Source organism: Polyodon spathula, chromosome 8 (assembly GCF_017654505.1).
Source record: "Polyodon spathula isolate WHYD16114869_AA chromosome 8, ASM1765450v1, whole genome shotgun sequence".
Lineage (NCBI taxonomy): Eukaryota > Metazoa > Chordata > Actinopteri > Acipenseriformes > Polyodontidae > Polyodon > Polyodon spathula.
Window position 1 is genome coordinate 21,163,355 of NC_054541.1, and position 19,285 is coordinate 21,182,639.

The window sequence follows — 19,285 nt, forward strand, 5'->3', positions numbered from 1 at the left end:
AACAAACTGTTTTTAATATTAAATTAATTTGTAGAATATTATCGGTGTTTGTCTCATGAAGTTGACTGTACCAGGGAATGTACAGTTTTCTAAATTAAATGGCTGGTTACACAGTTGGACAGATTGTGCAGTAGGTGGCACTGTTTGGTGAGTAGGGGAGTTTGTTTCTTTTTGTTTACCAGCTGACGACAGTACTGCAGAGAGGATGTAACTCCAGGACTTCCTGTCTCTTTCAGCTGGTGCCCAATAGCTTCTTAAACTAGCTTGTAAACTGAGTTCTATGTACCAGTGACTTAAGCTTGTTTAAGTCTGATTGGGATACAGCAAGGTGATGTTGTGACGTCTTTTTTGTTGTCGCGTGTAGGTTTTCAGGACATAAATGAACACGCTGTTTGCTCTTTTAAAGTGGTTATCTGAAATTACATTTATAGATTATCCAACTAGGAGAATTTAAAAAACGATTCAGGCAAGCTCCAAGCTTGTGAATCTGCAAACTGAGTGCTGTGTGCCAGCTGATGTTATCACTTCAGCAAAGAAACTTCTTAAAGCTGTGTTTATTTAAGTCTTAGGTGCAGTTTTCCAGTCCATGTTATTTTTTTGTTTCTGCTGACCAATCATTAAAAACTGACACAGCTCAAGTGGTTACTTTTTTAGTATTCCACTTTTTATTGGCTTCAATTGCATTTATTTCAGCAGTACTGAGAGAGAGGTGTTTTGTATACTCACGGTTTCCTGACCTTTTTTTAAAAAAATGATTACTGTCAGTTCTGTTACAGAACGGTTGTGGTGTAAATCCTCCAGGAATGTGTGGGCATTGGCGTCTCCAAACAAGATAAAATTTACAGGGAGGAAGTCTGACGTTGTATTATTATTGTTTTTATTGGTGAGAAAAATTGCGGCCAATGCAATTTTTAGGATCTTAAGTGCTCAATATATCCTTTTTATAAAAAGTCTTAGTTCTGAGACTTGTTTTTGCCCATTGGTTGTCCTGTAATAATTAAATGGCTTGGAATGCCTACCAGCCAATCAGGACTCAGATATCTCCAAACCCATTTTATAAATAAAGTTTTCGACTTTTAATTAAATGATTTCCTTTTTTGTTTATAGCATGGTTTAAACTGCTACAGATGGGTGTTCAACAGGCAGACTTTCTAATGATATATCAACACATATAGTGTTAAATAATCAGGTAGCTTGCTGTGACAAATTCCTGAAAACAATAAATGGCCAGATATGCTTGTGGGGAGCCTGTGGTCTGGTCCATTGATAGAAGAGTCCTCTGGATCCTGTTCTTCAGGGGATCATTAGAAGACAAATAGTATAGAAGCATTTTCTATACTGACCTATACCGGGGGTCTACTACTTTAGTCCACACTGGCCAGGTGGTCTTTCTTTTTATTCAATTATTGCTCTTAATGATTTAATTGAATGTTTCTTCATGGAACTAATTTAACATTTGTCTAAGCCTCCAGGAGCTGGAAACATAAAGCTATCTGTAAGAATTGCAGCGCTGGCCCATGGAGATCTCTTCATCTCTGTGTGTACACCACTTGCATAGAAAAGTTTATTATTCCTATTCCCCATTTGATGACTTTTTCAGTTACACTAATAATATGACTGTCAATGATAAATAAATACACCCTTGAAGGAACAAGTATGCAGGCAATTAAATGTACAAAGACTAACAGTACAATTCTTGTTCTGTCCATGTACTTCTATGTCTAATAATCGCCTAAAAGACAAGTAGCCTTCCTCTCCTCTCCATGCAAAATAATTAAGAAAAAAGTGTACATAACTTTGAAATTTAGACTACAATATATATATATATATATATATATATATATATATATATATATATATATATATATATATATATATAATATATATATTTCTATATATATTTCAGTCGTTAAAAATGTGTGTGTGTGTGTGTGTGTGTGTGTGTGTGTGTGTGTGTGTGTGTGTACACAATATTCATTAAAATTATCCCTGGAATTATTTATTAGTTATCTTGATAGAATATCTATATCTTCTAGCTCGAATTCTTTATGACGTAATTAGAAGCTGGCTGACCCTGCAGTCTGCAGCGATACCTTCTTGGAACTATTAACAAGCCTCCGTCACGCTTCTTATTTTACTGCACTTGGCAAAACCTCAGTTCGAAACTTGCTGACTCTGTTTGTTTTAACCTGAATGTGCTTCATCAAAAGATTTTTTTTAAAAAAAAAAAAATACTTTTCTGATGTTTTACAACAGATACAATGGGTGCAATTTACATAAAGGTGGCGTAATAACTATTCACTATTTAAATAAGAAACCTTCAAAACTTTGGGAGTTTGACTGGTTATTTTCGAGAGAGGGTGTTGTTTGGATCCAGTCGATGACAGAATTGTGGACCAATCCTGACTTCCCTGGTGATTTGCTGTCCAGCAGCTGCGAATTGAACCTTCATTACGGTGCCCTGTCACAAACGTGTTTCTCTTGTGTCTACACCAGCGTCAGAATGTATGTTTAAGTAGTTTTTTAATGTTATCAGATTAGTTGTAGATTACAATGTTAAGGGAAAAAGCCGGTATTTGTGCGCGGATTGATTTTAAAATATAATTCACAGTTAAGCACTTAAACGTTCCTTCTACAAAATTGAAGCCCGCAAGATCTGGAAGCTCATCTGCTGTTCACACGCAATCGTTTTCCAATTAAGCCTAATGTTGATGTGGGACACTAGGACCATGCAGAATGCGGTTGGTGGGAATTTCTATAAAGAGTGCGCTCTTTTGAGTCAGGAATTGTGAATGCAGGGTTTGTCTTTTATCTTTTTTTGGGGGAGGGGGTTCATTCTCGAATCAAACTATCAGGTAAGCCGGTTGCACCGCGGCTATTTTTATTTTGGTGTGTTTTTAGAAACGCATGTCCTTGTTTTAAACCTTGTTGTATTCGGTACTTTGTAAGGTGAGCTGTGTGACACGTTTTCCACTAATAGTGCAGCTTATTCACAGCTACCCGATGTCAAGGTTGCCAGATTTCTGCAGAGTTTATAGCCCAAAGTAACTTCAAAAATAGCCCAATTATTTGTTTTAACTGAAAACAAGCTTATTATTAACACGCAAGTCTATGCATAAAAAAAAAAAAAAAAAAAAAAAAAAAATCAAAAGCTTTCGTAAGAAAAGATACCTGGTATAAATTTGATAAAAACTACAAGACAGTACAGCTCATCCAAACGTCATTATCAACAAATTCGTACTTAAGCTCTGAAGGGACAAATCAACATTCATACCAGGCCAGCAACGGAATTACAGCGTGATAACTTTATTGATGGTGGTACTGTATCCCAAATAATATTGCAAACATGAAAACAGTTCAATCTTTTAAAGTCATACCACTGATTAGATTGTCAGCCCCCGACTCCTTAATATTGCCCGTGGCTGTGTTTTTGAAGTAGCCCAATTCTGCAAGAAAACCCTGCGAACTATGCCCGAGGTATCTGTTTACTTTTAAAAGACTCGTTATTTTCTTTTGTTATTTTATTAATGTACTAATAGTTATTTGGTAGAGCAAACTGTTGGGAGCTGTTTCGTTTAAACAATACACCGCAATTTTCCCGAGGTAATGTTTTATATTTTTCTTATGTGCAGTGTTTTGTTTTATGGTGGTGCATTTTGCCCGTATTCTTTGTTTCTTTGCTTTGTAGGATGCGAGCACCGATTATTGTGTTTGATTATTGTCGGTTGTTTACTATTTGATTGTTTATGATTTTATTTTGTCAAATTACCAATCCTCTCTTTTTCTTTATGTATGTATTGCTGTGTTTGATTAGGCCCACTGATCGTCTTAGTTGTCTGTTTATTTTCTTTTTAATATAATTTCTAATACATGCCTTGGTTTTTCAGATAGTGTAACTTATTGTGCCTTTTGCATTTTCTTTACAACAAAGTGTAACCCTACCACTGTTTGTATAGACGCAAGGAATAGTCACGTTTTTATTTTGGGATTTGAATTTGTTTACACATTTTATTTTACGTTTCCAATTGAGTTTGCACTTGGCGTTTGTGCGGATTTATATGTATTGATTTTTTTTTTCACGTTTTTGTTATTACTTTTTGTGTAGTATCACCTTTCCTGTGTCTGAAGTCCTCTGTGCTTTCTGTGGTACGGTTGTCTTTGTATATAAATCTGTACTGATCCTGGTGTTTCTTTTGAGCTTCGATTTTAGTTGTTATACTATAGGAACTAGATACTTTTGGACTATTGAAAATCAATTTCAAACTGCACTTATGATTTCTGACTTTCATTTCATTGAAGGGACTTATGTGAGGGAACCCATATCTTGGTCACGACTTTGAGGTCCCCCTACCTCAATATAAACAAGGGGTGGCGAAGTCACTGATTGCAAATTCAGAGATTATATTTAAAGTTTCACATGCCAAACTGTGGCAGACACCACATTAATGTCCTTGGCATTCTGACGATGCAAAATCTGTGCAAGCTGGGCCGGTGTAGCATGAGAAACTGCGACACATGCGATAGTGCGTGCCGTTGGCTTTACTACCCATGCGCACGTTATGTGACGTACAGGGGATTCACTTTCTCATAGCTATACCTATGAGAAACTGCATCCCGTGCAATTGTGCACCCCTACTTTATTATATTAATATTCACATTTAGCTGTTTGTTTTAATAAAATGTTTTATTAATAAATAGGTGGTTACACTTCCTGCCTTTTCACACTGTTAGTAATGCAAACAATTCATGTGGTTTCCATGGCAGGCAACTGAAGTTCACGTTTTGAATGTATTTTTATGCCTTAAGTTTTTATTTTCTTTTTTAAAAAAATCTCCACTTCTATTTACTGTATTTTTATTCTAAAGAGACTGGGAGAATGGAGACAGGAGAGACGATGAAAAAAACCTTGAGTTATTACTGTCTACCAAATTTTTGTCCACTTGCAGCTCCACCTGGCGAGGGCATTTGGCTACGATCATGACAGTCTCTAAGGGTAGCCTGGCTGACGGATAACTTGAGAAAATGTGCATTTGCCAAAGCAGATACACAATATTTGGGATTTATAATTGGGGATGGAAGGGTGAAACCTGTTGTCGCCAAGGTCCAGGCTTTGGTGTATGCAGCAATCCACAAAAGCAAGGCTCAGGTAAGGTCTCTACTAGGGTTAGCCGGTTATTACCGAAGATTTATTCCCGAGTATGCATCTGTGGTCAATCCCTTAGTTGACGTCGCCAGAAAGAACGCACCAAATTCAATTAAGTGGTCAGTAGAATGCCAGTGGGCGTTTGATATTGTTAAGCAGAGACTCTGCCAGACCCCCACTCTCATCAGTCCAGACTTCACGAAGTGATTCATTCTCCACACCAATGCATCAGATGTCGGTTTGGGTGCAGTCTTGTCCCAAACGATAGACGTAGATTAGAACACCCCATCTTGTACATCAGTAAAAAAAATGCTCCCTCGGGAGTGCAACTACTCCTTGGTCGAAAAGGAGTGTTTGTTTATTAAATGGGTCACTCTTCCTTTAAGATACTGTCTGCTGGGGCATTCATTTGATGTTGTCACTGACCACTGTTTGTTTGTTTAGACTACTAATGTGATCCGGAGCTGTAGCCAAAGTCCAGCACCAAACTGGGCACCAGCACTTTCCTTGTTTCACGGAGAACTATATTTGCAGCACGAGCACTAGGACCTGTGTATGTGTTTTGTGTTACGTGTGGGCGTATTAAGAACGGGACTATTGGCTACGGGTCAAACCCAGGCATTATAAATGGTGATACACGCTGCTTTATCACTTTGCATCATTATTGTTTACTGTTTGTTTTGCCGGCAGGCTTCGGAAAAATACAATCGATAAACACCATTGCACCTGGATATCGTTGTCTGTCTGTTTCTTCTGCATTGCCTTCACCTGCACACACTTGCCCACTTTGCCACATGTCTCCATTTGCTGCTTCTCTCTCTGTAGATAGGAAACACCTTAAGTATTAAGTTTAAGCATAACCCAAGGATACATTTCCCCTTAACTGGGGTATTGATTTCAATGTGAGCTCCTGAGTTTGAGTGAGTGAAGCAGGTATATGCATTTAAGTGAGACGGTATCTCATGGAATCCACACATTTATTTGATCAAAACCTTGTCACAAACAAAGTGGGCTATAACGTTGTGGCAATGAAATGTAACGAGGTAAAACTGTTAGCTAGGTTTTGCACTTTGGTGACATACACCCCATTCACACTTAGTCGGCCTTGGGCCGCCTCAAAATTCCGTTCATAGTTGAGGTTTTATGGGGCCTAAGTGCGTTCACATATGTGGCTGAAAAGGAAGCCTAAAGTGCGTCAATGTGCTTGTTGGGAATGTAAACAGTGATGTAAACACCGCATTCCCGGAAGTCAACATAAGAGATTGCGCTGGGAAATTTGCAGACGTAAATATGGCAATCTTATTTTTTGCAACACTGTTGGTACTGTACTTCTTACATAAGATATGATAAAGGCGTGTGTTGACAGTGCAGTTGGTTACTGTGGAAAGAAGTGATCGTATTGGATCATGCGTAAATGCAGCAACCAAGGACGTGTACATTACATTAGTCACAATACAGATTATTATATTAATGGTGACTGAATATGCAACGTCGTATGCCTTATTTATCAATATTGAGATTTACAATCTGGAGTGTGTGTGTGTGTGTGTGTGTGTATATATATATATATATATATAAAAATCACACACAGCTCAAGTTTTATGGTTTTAATGAAAGCTGTACGATGAAGAAATACTTACATTCATGACTGACCCAGCATCATCATCGTCAAGTGTCGGTGTATTCAGTGCATTCCCCATTGCTATTTAATGGGCTGGAGATCTCGTAGGTTCCATAAAATCCAAGATCCGTGGTGGGTTTATTTCTGGCCTGCTGCTCAGTATTTCCGAGAGTTCTCGGACAGACTTGCAGGTTTTCTCCAGAGATAACATGGACATAAACGAGATAGCTGCTTCTGCATCCAGCGCTCAGACCACGGACATATGGACATTTGCAGAGCTTTTTGAGATGTTATAGTAATAAAATAATGACTTGGATCGCATTATTGAGTTTGGTGATGAAAGAGTGATCGGGAGAGTATCTACGTCTATAAAGAGATCTGTGAAAAATACAGCGAACAAGGGATGGGGCTTGGCTGGAGATGCAGGACTGACCTTTTGCGATTCAATACATTTTAAACCTGTTTTACTCTTTTTGGAGGGGGAGGGGGAGGATATTTAAAACAGCGTGTGTGAAAATAAATTGGACCTGACGCGCCTGACAAGCGCTGAATAAATGGACCGGTAAGGGTTCTTTTTCTGCAAGGGATGGGGCTTGGCTGGAGATGCAGGACTGACCTTTTGCGATTCAACACATTTTAAACCTGTTTTACTCTTTTTGGAGTGGGAGGGGGAGGATATTTAAAACAGCGTGTGTGAAAATAAATTGGACCTGACGCGCCTGACAAGCGCTGAATAAATGGACCGGTAAGGGTTCTTTTCTTCATCGTCCCGGGTGTTACCCCTTAAAACTGAAATTGTTTTGATCTACTATGCTGTACCTAGTAGGGGGTGGTTTGAGGTACGTCACCGCACTGCCTCGTTAAGGCTGGCCCAGGGCCTGCGTTGGGTTTACAGACGCAGATAGGTGGCATTGGTACTTTTTAGGCCACATCAAAAAGCTGGTCTAAATTTCACTCGACCCAGGGCTGTCTTTTCATTTTTCGAGAGTTCACAGTTATGAGATAAAGTGGCCCTGGGCTGGCCTAAACCACAAGTGTGAACAGGGTGATACTTTATCCTAAATTGTAAAACTATTTTTGCAATTGTACAGAAATAGGATACACATTTAAAAAATGGACCTATTCTCTAATTGAAAAATTATCCTAATGTTAAGGGTAGTGTTGTATTGTTTCATTTCTAATACACACAGTACATGGCACAGTAGATTTTTTTTGAATGGAATGTAAGAGCAGGCAGGAGGAACATAGTGTGTCAATATAGATAGTGTTTGAGATGTTTCTGTATTGGCCACAGCTGTGGATGGAACAGAGACATGTAACACCAGAAGTACAGTGTTTAGAGAGAATGAAAAAGAACTGAAAGAAACATGCTAGGAAACCTGTAAGCGGCAATGAAACACATAGAAGGAAGCTGATGTTCTTGTTTGGTTGCTGGTTTGCTACAGGCTAAAGAATGTGAAACATACTTGCTGTGCCTCTGTTTCCCATGAATACATACATACGTGATTTGTTAGTTTTAGTAGTAGTAATGTGCTTCAAGGTCGCCTCCGGTCTACCCTGAGCATCTCTGTGCATTTCCGGACGCCTCAGTAGAGTCGGGACATGTTTTAGAACCCATCAAGAAGACATAAATGATAACATGCTTCTGTTTACAGTTTTTAAAAGAATATTCAGAAATGAAAATGATTTTGTAAAGACATGAATGCATTTTATACGTTTATTCCTACCAAAATGTACTTATTTGGAATGTCACTTGTGTTGAGTTAGAAAATAAACCTGCTGCACCGTATCGCCAGATTCATCTAGCGCCATTTTAAAATTCAAACACAGAATTAATTATCCCACATATTGTTTTGTTTATTAATGATATGATATTGCACTTGTAGACATTGTGTGCAAGTGTTATTTGTGTTGTATGTTAATATCTATTATATTTGTTGTATTATAGCATATTCTACTTATCACCAGATTTATATAGCACATTTCAAAATTCAAACACAGAATTAAGTTTATTAAAATGACATAATTAATACAGCACTTGTCAATTTCAAGTATGACAGCGTTCTAATTGATAGGAAAACATTGTAAACTCAGGCAAGTGTGTTCCACAAAGGGAAAACCATCAGCCACAGTCTCAGTTGCCTGGGTGTGAAAAGATGAGCAACCTGCAGGTGATCTTTCTAGAGAGTGGACAAAGCAATACAACAAGAAGAATAACTGCCATCAGCACTGCTGTTCAAAGTTGTCCCCACCTCACCAGCCTCAGGTACAGCTGTTGCTGTCCCCACCTCTCCAGCCACGCAACCTTAACTCTGCACCCTTATGTGTGTGTTTCCGTCACACTTGACATCACCTATTACATCACTAGGCACATGACAAATTCTCCCCGAAGACAGGCCATATGGACATAGCACTGGGAAATCATAGTCCTTGTGATTGGTAACATGTTTAGTAACTTTTAGCATTTCTGACAGCACATCGGCGATAAAGAGTTGTTGTCAGACCTGGTGAAAAGATCGAGCGTAGAAATAATAACACGCGTGTGTTAATGAGGGATATTTCTAACTAAATCTCTATGTGAATCGTGTTTAAAAATCCAATCGTTTTAAAAAGAGAAGGTTTGGAACAGGAAATGGGGCACAATTTACATGTGTAGTATAGATTGAGGGAAAGTCGCTACCGGAACTCTTTGGATTCCCATGATGCAGCGCGTAGGCACGGACGGAAGTTCCAATGTTAAACCGGCGGAGTTGTGTGTGTTTGTAGAAGGTTGTTGGTAACAGCATTCAGCTTGAAGTGTGCATTATTGTTTAAAATAACATGTTGCAGTTTTTGGTGAGTACATGTTTCCATCAACAAAGCCGATAATATGGGAATTAATAAAAATAATTAAATAAAAAAAAGCTTAGGTTTCAGGTGTGCGGATCTTAAACTGGGTAAAGTCAGTATACTGTAACTTTACTATACGTACGTTTACTCGTCTTCGAAATACAAGGACTTGATGTACTGAAAAATGCTATTTTCACATTTGACCTTGAACGCAAAATCCAATTTTTTTTTTTTTTAAACGATCTTTTATTTGCACAAAAAGCACTTCTGCCGCTTGATATATTTTGTAACAATAACAGTTTTAGTTTCAGTTCGGAAAAAAACAAACACAAAAAAACCTTCACATTAACTCCAACCAAAGGTCTACATGTGTTGCTGATTCCTTCTTAAAAGCAGATATTAAATTAAATGGAACATTAGGCTGTTAGGCTGATTTTTAAAATATCATAAATGGTTTCAAATGCATTTACATTTGATGTAATTCTATAATAGCAGATATATTATTACTGATTTGGTATTGTTTTTGCAAAGATTACACTTGTCAAATATTATAAGTCACAAAATTATTAACGGTGCAGTTGATAATTTGCCGTACTTGAGTTGCATTTGTCTATAATCACAAATCGGTGCAAATTGAAATGTATTTTATCGAATATTTTAACCTAATGTTAATACTGGTTAAGTGCGTTAAAATAATTTAATTTAAAACCAACCTTTGATCATTCTTGAAAAACTGAATTAGTTTAACAGGTGTGGGTCTGTAAGGGTTAGTAATGTGTTGAGTTCTCTTCCAGGTGGGGTTTACTTTGGGAAATGTAGTTGGGATGTTCCTGGCACAGAACTATGAGGTAAGTTAGATGGAGGAGGGGTAAGGATGATACAGTATTGATTTTGTCAACCATTAATCATTTCTGTCTCAGAACTTCAGATATAAATTCTAATATTTATAGATGTATACACGCTTGCTTGTTTTGGTTACTTGTACTGGTTATTTTGAATGTCAGTTTATTGTGTGGGAGTTTATCCTATGTGAATCACGTTAACACAAACAGTCATTCTAAGCGGTGGGAACTGCATTTGGAACAAGATAGACAAAAACCTGAACTGCTGATTGTCGTGTTGACTGAGACTTATTACTCAGAAGGATATGTCCAGTGGTAAGTCTAATCAATGCAGAGCATACACGTTTAACAAAGATTGCTGGCAGTAAGTGAACTATGTATTTGAAAGGGCTTTATATGTTGATAAATAACCGTCAAAATCACTACAAGACTGAACTTGATATGACAAGTATTTTGCCTTCAATTATATTGTATTAGGAAAAGCAAGTGTACAGAAGTTATATTTCATAAGTAAATATTGTGGTGTTTTCACAAGAATCTGTATTTTGCACTGCAGGTGCCAAACATTTCTAAGAAGATTGAAGAGTTCAAGAGAGATGTGGAGGCTAAGAAGAAGCCCCCAGGTTCCTGAAATGGAGAGGATACTTTTCAAGATCCGAGAGCATCAATTCAGTATCAAAATATTGTTTAGAGCGACATTTTGAATTAAGTAGACCTGTTAAACAAATTGAGCCTTTTTTTTTTTTTTTTTTTTGTAAAAAATTCCTGTATCAATCAGCGTAGAATAGAATGTGGAGACGATGGCACAAACCTTTGGAAATTATTACCACAGAAAACTGCAAGCCTATAAACTATTTATCATCATCTGATGGGGGTGTGGCTTTTATTATATACGTTTTGCTTATTGCTGAAGACCCAGAAACCAGGATTCCACCTGGATTGCATGAAGCCCTGATTTTTACATTTAATCCCAGGATAACCATGGATGGGTGGTTGATGCATTTCTGCAGTGCTGTATTAATCCAGTTTATCCCACCGAGGCATACAGTAGGGTTGATTATTGTAAATCAAGTTCATGTAACTGATTTCACAGACGTATGTATAACGTCCAAACTGCTGTTAACAACAGCAGGGCATGTAGTTGCACTTTAGAAAGTGGGGTAGCACCCTGTGTGGGAGAAATGCTGAAACTGTTACTGTGAGAAAGCACAAACAGTGTTGATCATCAGTTATCAAAAAACTTTCAAACAGCTATTTATAAGAAGATGTTTTAATGAATAAACATTTATTTTACTGTTTGGACATTTTCCTGTGAGGAGTTTATTTCTACTTGTCTGCTAACACAGCCACTTCAACTAATATCTCATTAACCATTTGTGACCAAAGGTGGATGTTTATTTTATAGTCCTCCCTTGTGGTCAAGTTCGTGGGCATCGAGCATGTTAAAATAACCCTGTGAGGCAGGATTTATACAAAGCTACCACCTCTGCACTGCATACTTGTCAGAGACCATTTAAGGTTCAGATTTAATTTGCAGGGATATATAGATGTGCTGCTGCCCATATTATTGACCTTTGTCCTAGCATGGCTTCCATGTTGAGTTCAAAAGACTTTTAATTATGTTTATTCTAAGACTTTTCTCAAGTTCCATTAATGTTGACTTCCAGTAAAAATAAACACCTTGACCTCTTCCTGTGTCAGTGATACTGACCACACCCTTTGAGATACTACTATTTTTCTATTTATATTCTGACTTTTTCATTCAAGTTTAATCACTGCTATAGCCTAGTAAAACATAAGTGTTTCACTGCCATTTTGTTAACCACTTTATTAGCAGATCTTTTTCACATATTTGTATTATTTTTCTTACATCATGCCCTCTGGGTTGTTTTGTTTTGGGGGGTTTTCCATTTATATTTAATGATTGTGTGTGTTACTTGTAACGTTTACATATTGGAGTTATAATCTTTTGTAATGGTGTAGGGGCTCCATTAAATAATCACATGACTACAAAAAGCCAGCCTTGTGCAATACACCAGTACTAGTGACGTGTAGGAACTGTGTACTGGTGTTTGCTCATGTAAGTTGTTTGTTTTATTTATTTATTTATTTACCATCCTGACACTGCAGTCAACCACTTTAGATATGCATTCCCTAATCTAGGTACCCTACGTTTATTATAATGTATTTAGACATAAAAAATTCAATCATAACAATAAGGGTTTGATTTGATAAATTGTTAACACAATATCTTCTAAGGAGTTCTTTTTTTTTTTATTTGTGTTTTTATGGAACTGGGATAGGTGGTTGATGTAATCTGGATGGTTCGCCAGTGCTGTATGCTTAGTAACATATAACTAGCTTATCCCTGTGGGGTATGGACAAGCAGAAAAATGTTTCAACCATTGCCTGAATACAGAATACTGCTACTTGCGAATCAGCAAACACTGACAAGATTGTAGACTGCAGATGGAACAGATAGAAGTCTCTGTTTGAAATGGTGTTGAAATAAGAGTTTTACAGACTGGGTTTGAACGCCCAGGAGAAGGAAACGTCTGATCAAGTACATATGGATAGCTTTGTTATTTGTGTTTCCTTTGTTTCCAGTAGCCAAGAACACCTGCTGAGAACGCAGTCACGAAGACTGCATTCTGAACCCCAGGTGTACCCCCACGTGGTGCTGCAACAATTCCCGACACCCACCGTCCCGGTCTACCTGCACCTTCCCGCCCAGCCTGTAGACTCTCATTCGCAGATCATGTCATCATACACCAACCCAGCCTACTGCAGCCCACAGGGGATTCCGCAGAGTCACTACCAATAGGAACCTGAATGCCTACGTCACGTTCTGTAGGGACTTCTTCTCCAAGTGCACTAGCTTCCTGATGAGAGCGCTTTTCCAGACACACTTCCTGTACAGACAGGAATGCCTTCCTAGGTATTACTGTACCACTGTTGACTGTGATTGTTTCCAGATCTTGCATGGAATAACAACAACTGGTTGTGGTGAAGCTCCATGGTCTAATGAATTTGAATTTGAACATGATTAGGATATTATATACCAAGCATGGTCTGACAATGTTTAGCTGTAATAAACCAGGGTTATCCATGTTAAACATGGTCAAACTGTAAAAACAAACCACAACATGGGCTAACATGGTTTAAATATGATACATTCATCTGGGCAGGGACATTTTATGTTGTGATGGTGCCCATTATCAGTAGCTTGAATTTGTCTGGGACCTTTTATAAACACCTGTAAACTGAATGAAGGGTACCCTACTGCAGTGGTTCCCAACCTTTTCTCTACTGTGGCACACCTTGATATATTTTTTTTTGAGGCACACCATCCTATTTTCTCCAACTGAACTCTCAAATTAAGCCGTTTGCAGTGAAAGCCGTTCAATGCACAGGCTACAAGTCGGAGCAATAGGTAATATTTTGCCAAGATATCTATGTAATACAATATCCTGCATGTAAGATTTTAAATGTTTTGAAATCCAATGGCCCAATATTTCAGATTTTCAATTATAAATTGCAGAATGCAAAAAAGCTAATTATATAACAGTCTTGCATTTCTCGTGTAAAACTTGGTATTATTGAACAAAAGAACCTACCACTTAAAGTTTCAACTGTTTGTTATTAAGTAAAAAAGAGGGGAATATAAAAAAAAACTGCCAAAAAGTTCAATATTCATTAAAAAAAGTTAGAACTGGTGAAAACAATAAGCTTAATTTTGAGGATTTGATAGTAAAAGCAGAGACGGCAGACCAAAATGCAGCAGAGTAATAACGTGTAATACATTACCATTAATGTGAAACTGGGCCTGTCTGAGTGAGCAGAATCACTTGATACAGGGTGGAACTTCAGATAAGGCAACTCTTAGGTCCTGATCCCCTGACAGGTGCTCCCTTCTGTTGCTCGTTATATGTGTGAAACTTAGTACAACACAGTTTTGTGTGTGTTCTTTTTTTATTTTTGACATTAATGTTGTTTTCCATCACAGTCAAAAATCACTCCCAATGCTGTGACTCAGATTGCCAAGGGCAACCACGCAAAGCATAATACGGTTGGTCCTGCATTGCGGGTGCGTTGTGTTGATGAGTTCTTTGATCGAAACAGAAATAAGGTACAATACTTTATTTGGTACTTTTTAAACAATCACTTTTTATGACATTTGAACAGGTTTTAATATATTTTTAATCATTTTTTAGACTTGCTTAAATAAAGTTTATTAACTGAATACATCTTGTTTACTTTGTTTACTTATCAGTAGCCGTGACTTATACCGTCGACCTCGAAATTTCACGGCACACTTGAGCAGCCCTGGCAGAAATCACTCCTGTGACATCACTGGTTGGAGAAAGCAGTGGGAGAAGTGTATGAGTACATGAAGTAAGCACAGTGTGTAAAAGTAAATGAAGTGAGTGAAGTGTGTAAAGTACATGAAGTAAGTGAAGTAAAATGTGTGAAGTATGTGAATTGTTTGTAGTAAGTGAACGTGAAGTAAACAAATATCAACAACGTCAAGCAACGTGTGTCAGCAAAGAAACTGTCTGGTGTACATTGTGTTGCCCCTGGTCACACAAACTACTACTACAAAGATTCAAATGTGCATTACCACTGTCTCCCAAATAACAGCGATAACCGGTTAAGAAAGTGACTGCGGGCAATAAGAAGGAAAACTGTCCCAGACTTACAACATGCCTGTGTATTCAGCGTTCACTTACTTGACAGTGATTACATTTTTAAAGGCAAGTTCAATGCCAATGGAAGTTATATTAATGTTAAAAGCAACAAATTAAAGTGTACAGCCTGCCCAAGTGTATTTAACTTTTCAGAATATGACCGATCAAGCTGTGACTGTCTGACACCAAGATGAAAAGGTAAAACTTGATCAAACTGGCTTGACTGGCGCTGTTTTGTAAGAAAGAAACTATACCCATGGGAAAAAATTATAAAACTTAAATAATAATAATAATAATAATAATAATAATAATAATAATAATAATAATAATAATAATAATTACAACTGCCAGAGGGAGCTGCCGGCTATAAAGGGGGGAGAGGTCAGGAGACCACCTTCCCCTGCAGCAGTTTTGCTGTCTGAGATCTTGGGGGAGGTCTGGAGACCACCAACTCCAGCAGCTTTTCTGCTGCTGGACTTGCACCAGCTGAAGGAGTCAGTCTGGGAGCTGTCAGCACGTCTGCTGACAGCCGCATCATTGGCAGCATTTCTGCTGCCAGTGGTACAGCGGGAGGAGAGATTCACCCCACTGTCAGCATGTCTGCTGACAGCATGGCCAGTAGCAGCCTGGCTACTGGCAACATTGCCACCGATCAACCCCTTAAAGTCCCTGTTCTTGGCCCAGGACTTTGAGTGAAACTTTGGGGATTTTAAGGGGGGAGTTGGCCATTGAGGTCATGTGTGCTTTGCACAAGGGGAGTATATGTGGCACAGTGCCCTGCCCCTGTGTGTATTTTGTGTTGTATGTTGTATGTTAATGCTGGTGTATAGTCATTGGTACACAGGATATAAACGTGTCTGTGTAAAAATGTGTTTAAAATGTATATTTGTATTTAGGCACAAGGATTGCACAGAACTTCACGTGCAAGTAAAATGTAATAATATGTGAACAAGGGGAATTGCACTTTATTAATTCATGTGCAGTTGTACCGCGACTCCAATTGAATGATTGATTAGCAGTCGAGTCTTGGTACAGCTGCATGAAAGCAGCATGTGTTCACTCACTTGGGGTTGTGTGTTCGGTGAGTGGAGAACGGGGTTGGAGACGGAGGTAATAATCAAGGTAGTAGTTAAAATATTAGCTCACCATGTTTGTCTGTGTAGTCCATTTTGTTTGTCTATTATTTTGGTGAAAGTGCCGTGTCCTGTATTTTGTTTATCTTTACAACCTTTTATTTTCTGTCTGTTCATTATTAAATGCTGAGCGAAACCAATCGTTCAGCTCCACCCAACTCCACCCCTCTGTTGTTTATTTCCTGGTTCCTGTTTCTGGTCTGACATCACCCACTACAGCCGTCTTTGTGACAGGTACCCAGAAACCAGCAGAGCTGGTGGGACAGAAGCGAGATCCCCCAGTGCAGGAGCATCAGGTACAGCAACAGGCTATCTCTGCTCTTCCCTTTAGGCCGCGTGCAGATCTGCAGGCCATGGACTCCACCATTGGACCAGTACTGCCATTCTGGAAGGAAGGACAGGTGCAGAAAGAACAGATGTCTAAAGGAAGTAAGGCACCGATTCGGCAGTGGGGTAGGTTTGAAGAATGTGAAGGGGTGCTGTACCATCGAATTTACTGCTCTGATGGAAGGAAGGAGTTATTACAGTTGGTGTTGCCTCAAATATTCCAACGTGAAGTTCTCACTAGCCTCCATGATGAACAAGGACACCACGGCAGAAGAGCCACACTACCCCTTACCTCCTGCAGGGTAATGGGCAGTGTGAGCGGTTTAACTGCACTTTGCATGATCTTTTGCATACTTTACCCCCAGAGAAGAAGCGATGCTAGCTGGATTTTCTTCCGCGACTAATGTTCATCTACAACACTATGGCGCACCAGTCAAATGGTAAGAGTCCTTACTATTTTATGTTTGGTCATGAACCTCAGTTACCGGTAGATTTTCTCTTGGGCCTCCTTCCTACAGAACTAGTGGACGGCAATATGGAGGAGTGGATTCAAGCACACCAAGAAGGACTCCATACCACATATGAACAGGCCAGGCAACAGTTGGAGTTGAGGGTAGCCCAGCACAGCCGGGTACACGACAGCAAGATGAGAGTGTCCCCATTGCTAGAGGGTCAGCTGTGTACCAGCAAAATCATGGTTGAAGAGGCAGGAACAAGATATGTATAGAGTATAGAGTGTATAGAGTGGTGTGACAGCCAGAAGATCATGGAGCGGTATACACTACTGTACCAGTGAACATGCGACATGTCCATCAGATAGAGCTGCAGTCAGCTCTTAAACAAGCTCTTGAAGAGGATCTGCCAGATGTCTCGAAACCGGACCATGAAGCAGATCTGCCTGGCACCCCTGACCATACTGAGAGCAGTACTGAAGATCAGGACTCAGTCCTGTTTGCCATTTTAGACTTACATTATGACCACAGCACCTAGTTTACCACTGTGGCCCCAGGAGTGGAACCAGCTTGGACAGAGGAGGTCTCTACAGTACCAGGATGACAGTGGGACAGCATTCCAACATCTTTAACCTCCCATGGTCACTGAGGGACCCGGCAGTTGTACTGGGCGCGGTGCAGAGTCAGGTGGTTGTAAATCTTGAATGGCCTTAACCAAAACAGCCCCGTCGAGAATTGGTTTTAATAAATACAATTTTATTTTTGAGAATGTAGCAGGTGGGACGAAACATACATGCACCTGAAGGTAATGGAACACTAATTATTGTTAATCAATTAATTATCTTGGACCAAATAACAGCCACTCACTTCAGCTGTGCTGAACAAGCTTTCGTTTCGGGTCCATGTGTTTTGTTTCTTGTAGGCAGCCATGGCTGGATGTGTGTTTCCCCCCCGCTACTAGGATCGGGTAAGCCTGACGATGCTTTTAGATTCCCTTCCTGGTGTGAAACTCTTGTTTTAGGGCATTTATCATTGAGTTTTTCTTTACGATTATTAGCAGGACAGACATGGAGTGTTTTGGCCACTTACAGCTGTGTCTTGCTTGGAGGTAATGTTTTTAAGATGTATTTCATCTGGTTTTGTTGTTGGTTAGTGTGGTTGATACTAATTTTCTTTGGATTGCTTTTTTTTTTTTTTTTTTTTTTTTTAGGTTTTTAGTGTAAACCACCATTTCTTTTAGCCTGAAAACACTCTGTTTCTTTTGGATTAGAGTAGCTGTATTTCTTTTCCTTTGTTTCTTTTAGACTAAGGGAACCTTGAACCTTTTTTTCTCATTTGTTGTATATTAAATAGTGTTGTTTTTTCTTTCTAATTTGTGCCTGTATACTTTCTCTTGTTAGAGAAATTACTACCTAATTTCTGAAATTTATAATTGAGCTTCTTAAGGAAAAGTATACAGTATGCTATCAGTTTAGGAAACTGTGCCTTTTTTTTTTTTTTTTGTGTTGTATACAGTCTTGCATTTATTAACATCTCTAAAACTCTGTTCTTTTGGCAGTGTAACTAGTTTTTGGTTTTGTTTTCATAATTTCTGCGTTTTTATCTATTTAAGATTCTGCGCGTTGTTGCTGCCACAGATGCCGGGAACCTTTGAATTGCAGTGCTGTATATTGATTTTATTGTGTATATTCCTATTAGAGTGCAAGGACTCCCCTCTCAAGTGGAACCCAGTGGTACTACAGCTGCCTGTTCCAGATATAATGCAAACTGTCTTTTAATTCATCTTTAATTCTTTATTGTCCAGGTTTTCCAGTATTGATACTGGAAGCCTTTTAATAAACAGTCTTTGTATTTTGCATCTCTTATACCCACCTCCTTAGTTTTCATTTATTTGAGAAGAGCTTGAGTGGGGAACCTTACTTTATCTCTTTGGGGGATTTAACTTTCTGCATTGAACTTAATTGTTGAACTTTGGGGCTCCTCTTGCTCCTGGCAAATTCAAGAGGTAGTGTAGTCAAGCTTTTTGTTAACTTACTAAATAACAGTAATAAGCCTGCGCCACATGTTATTCGCGCATTCACAGCACATCAAATAATAGTTCATAGCTCTTACATATAAACTTGCTAAGGAACATTTCACCTTATGAAAGTATTGGCGTTAATGGGGAACGTTAAGTCATGTCTCAGTCATTTGCAAGTTATTATTCTCTAGTTATGAACACGCAAAATATGCATATTCACTGTACATTGA

The 19,285-nt window shown here is 38.7% G+C and overlaps 1 protein-coding gene across 1 annotated transcript; it reads left to right on the top strand.

Moving 5' to 3' along the window:
* The first annotated feature begins 9,211 nt into the window (after window positions 1-9,211).
* LOC121319592 (short transmembrane mitochondrial protein 1-like) lies at window positions 9,212-11,731 on the top strand. The gene is made up of 3 exons (XM_041257182.1): window positions 9,212-9,599; window positions 10,388-10,441; window positions 10,992-11,731. The coding sequence occupies exons 1-3, from the start codon at window positions 9,585-9,587 to the stop codon at window positions 11,064-11,066; spliced, it is 144 nt and encodes a 47-aa protein (XP_041113116.1). The 5' UTR covers window positions 9,212-9,584; the 3' UTR covers window positions 11,067-11,731.
* The last annotated feature ends 7,554 nt before the right edge of the window (window positions 11,732-19,285 follow it).

Excerpts from the sequence above, each read along its gene's own strand:
- LOC121319592 (XM_041257182.1), top strand. Across the intron at positions 10,442-10,991 it reads TCCTGGCACAGAACTATGAG|GTGCCAAACATTTCTAAGAA; the intron begins GTAAGTTAGATG and ends TTTGCACTGCAG.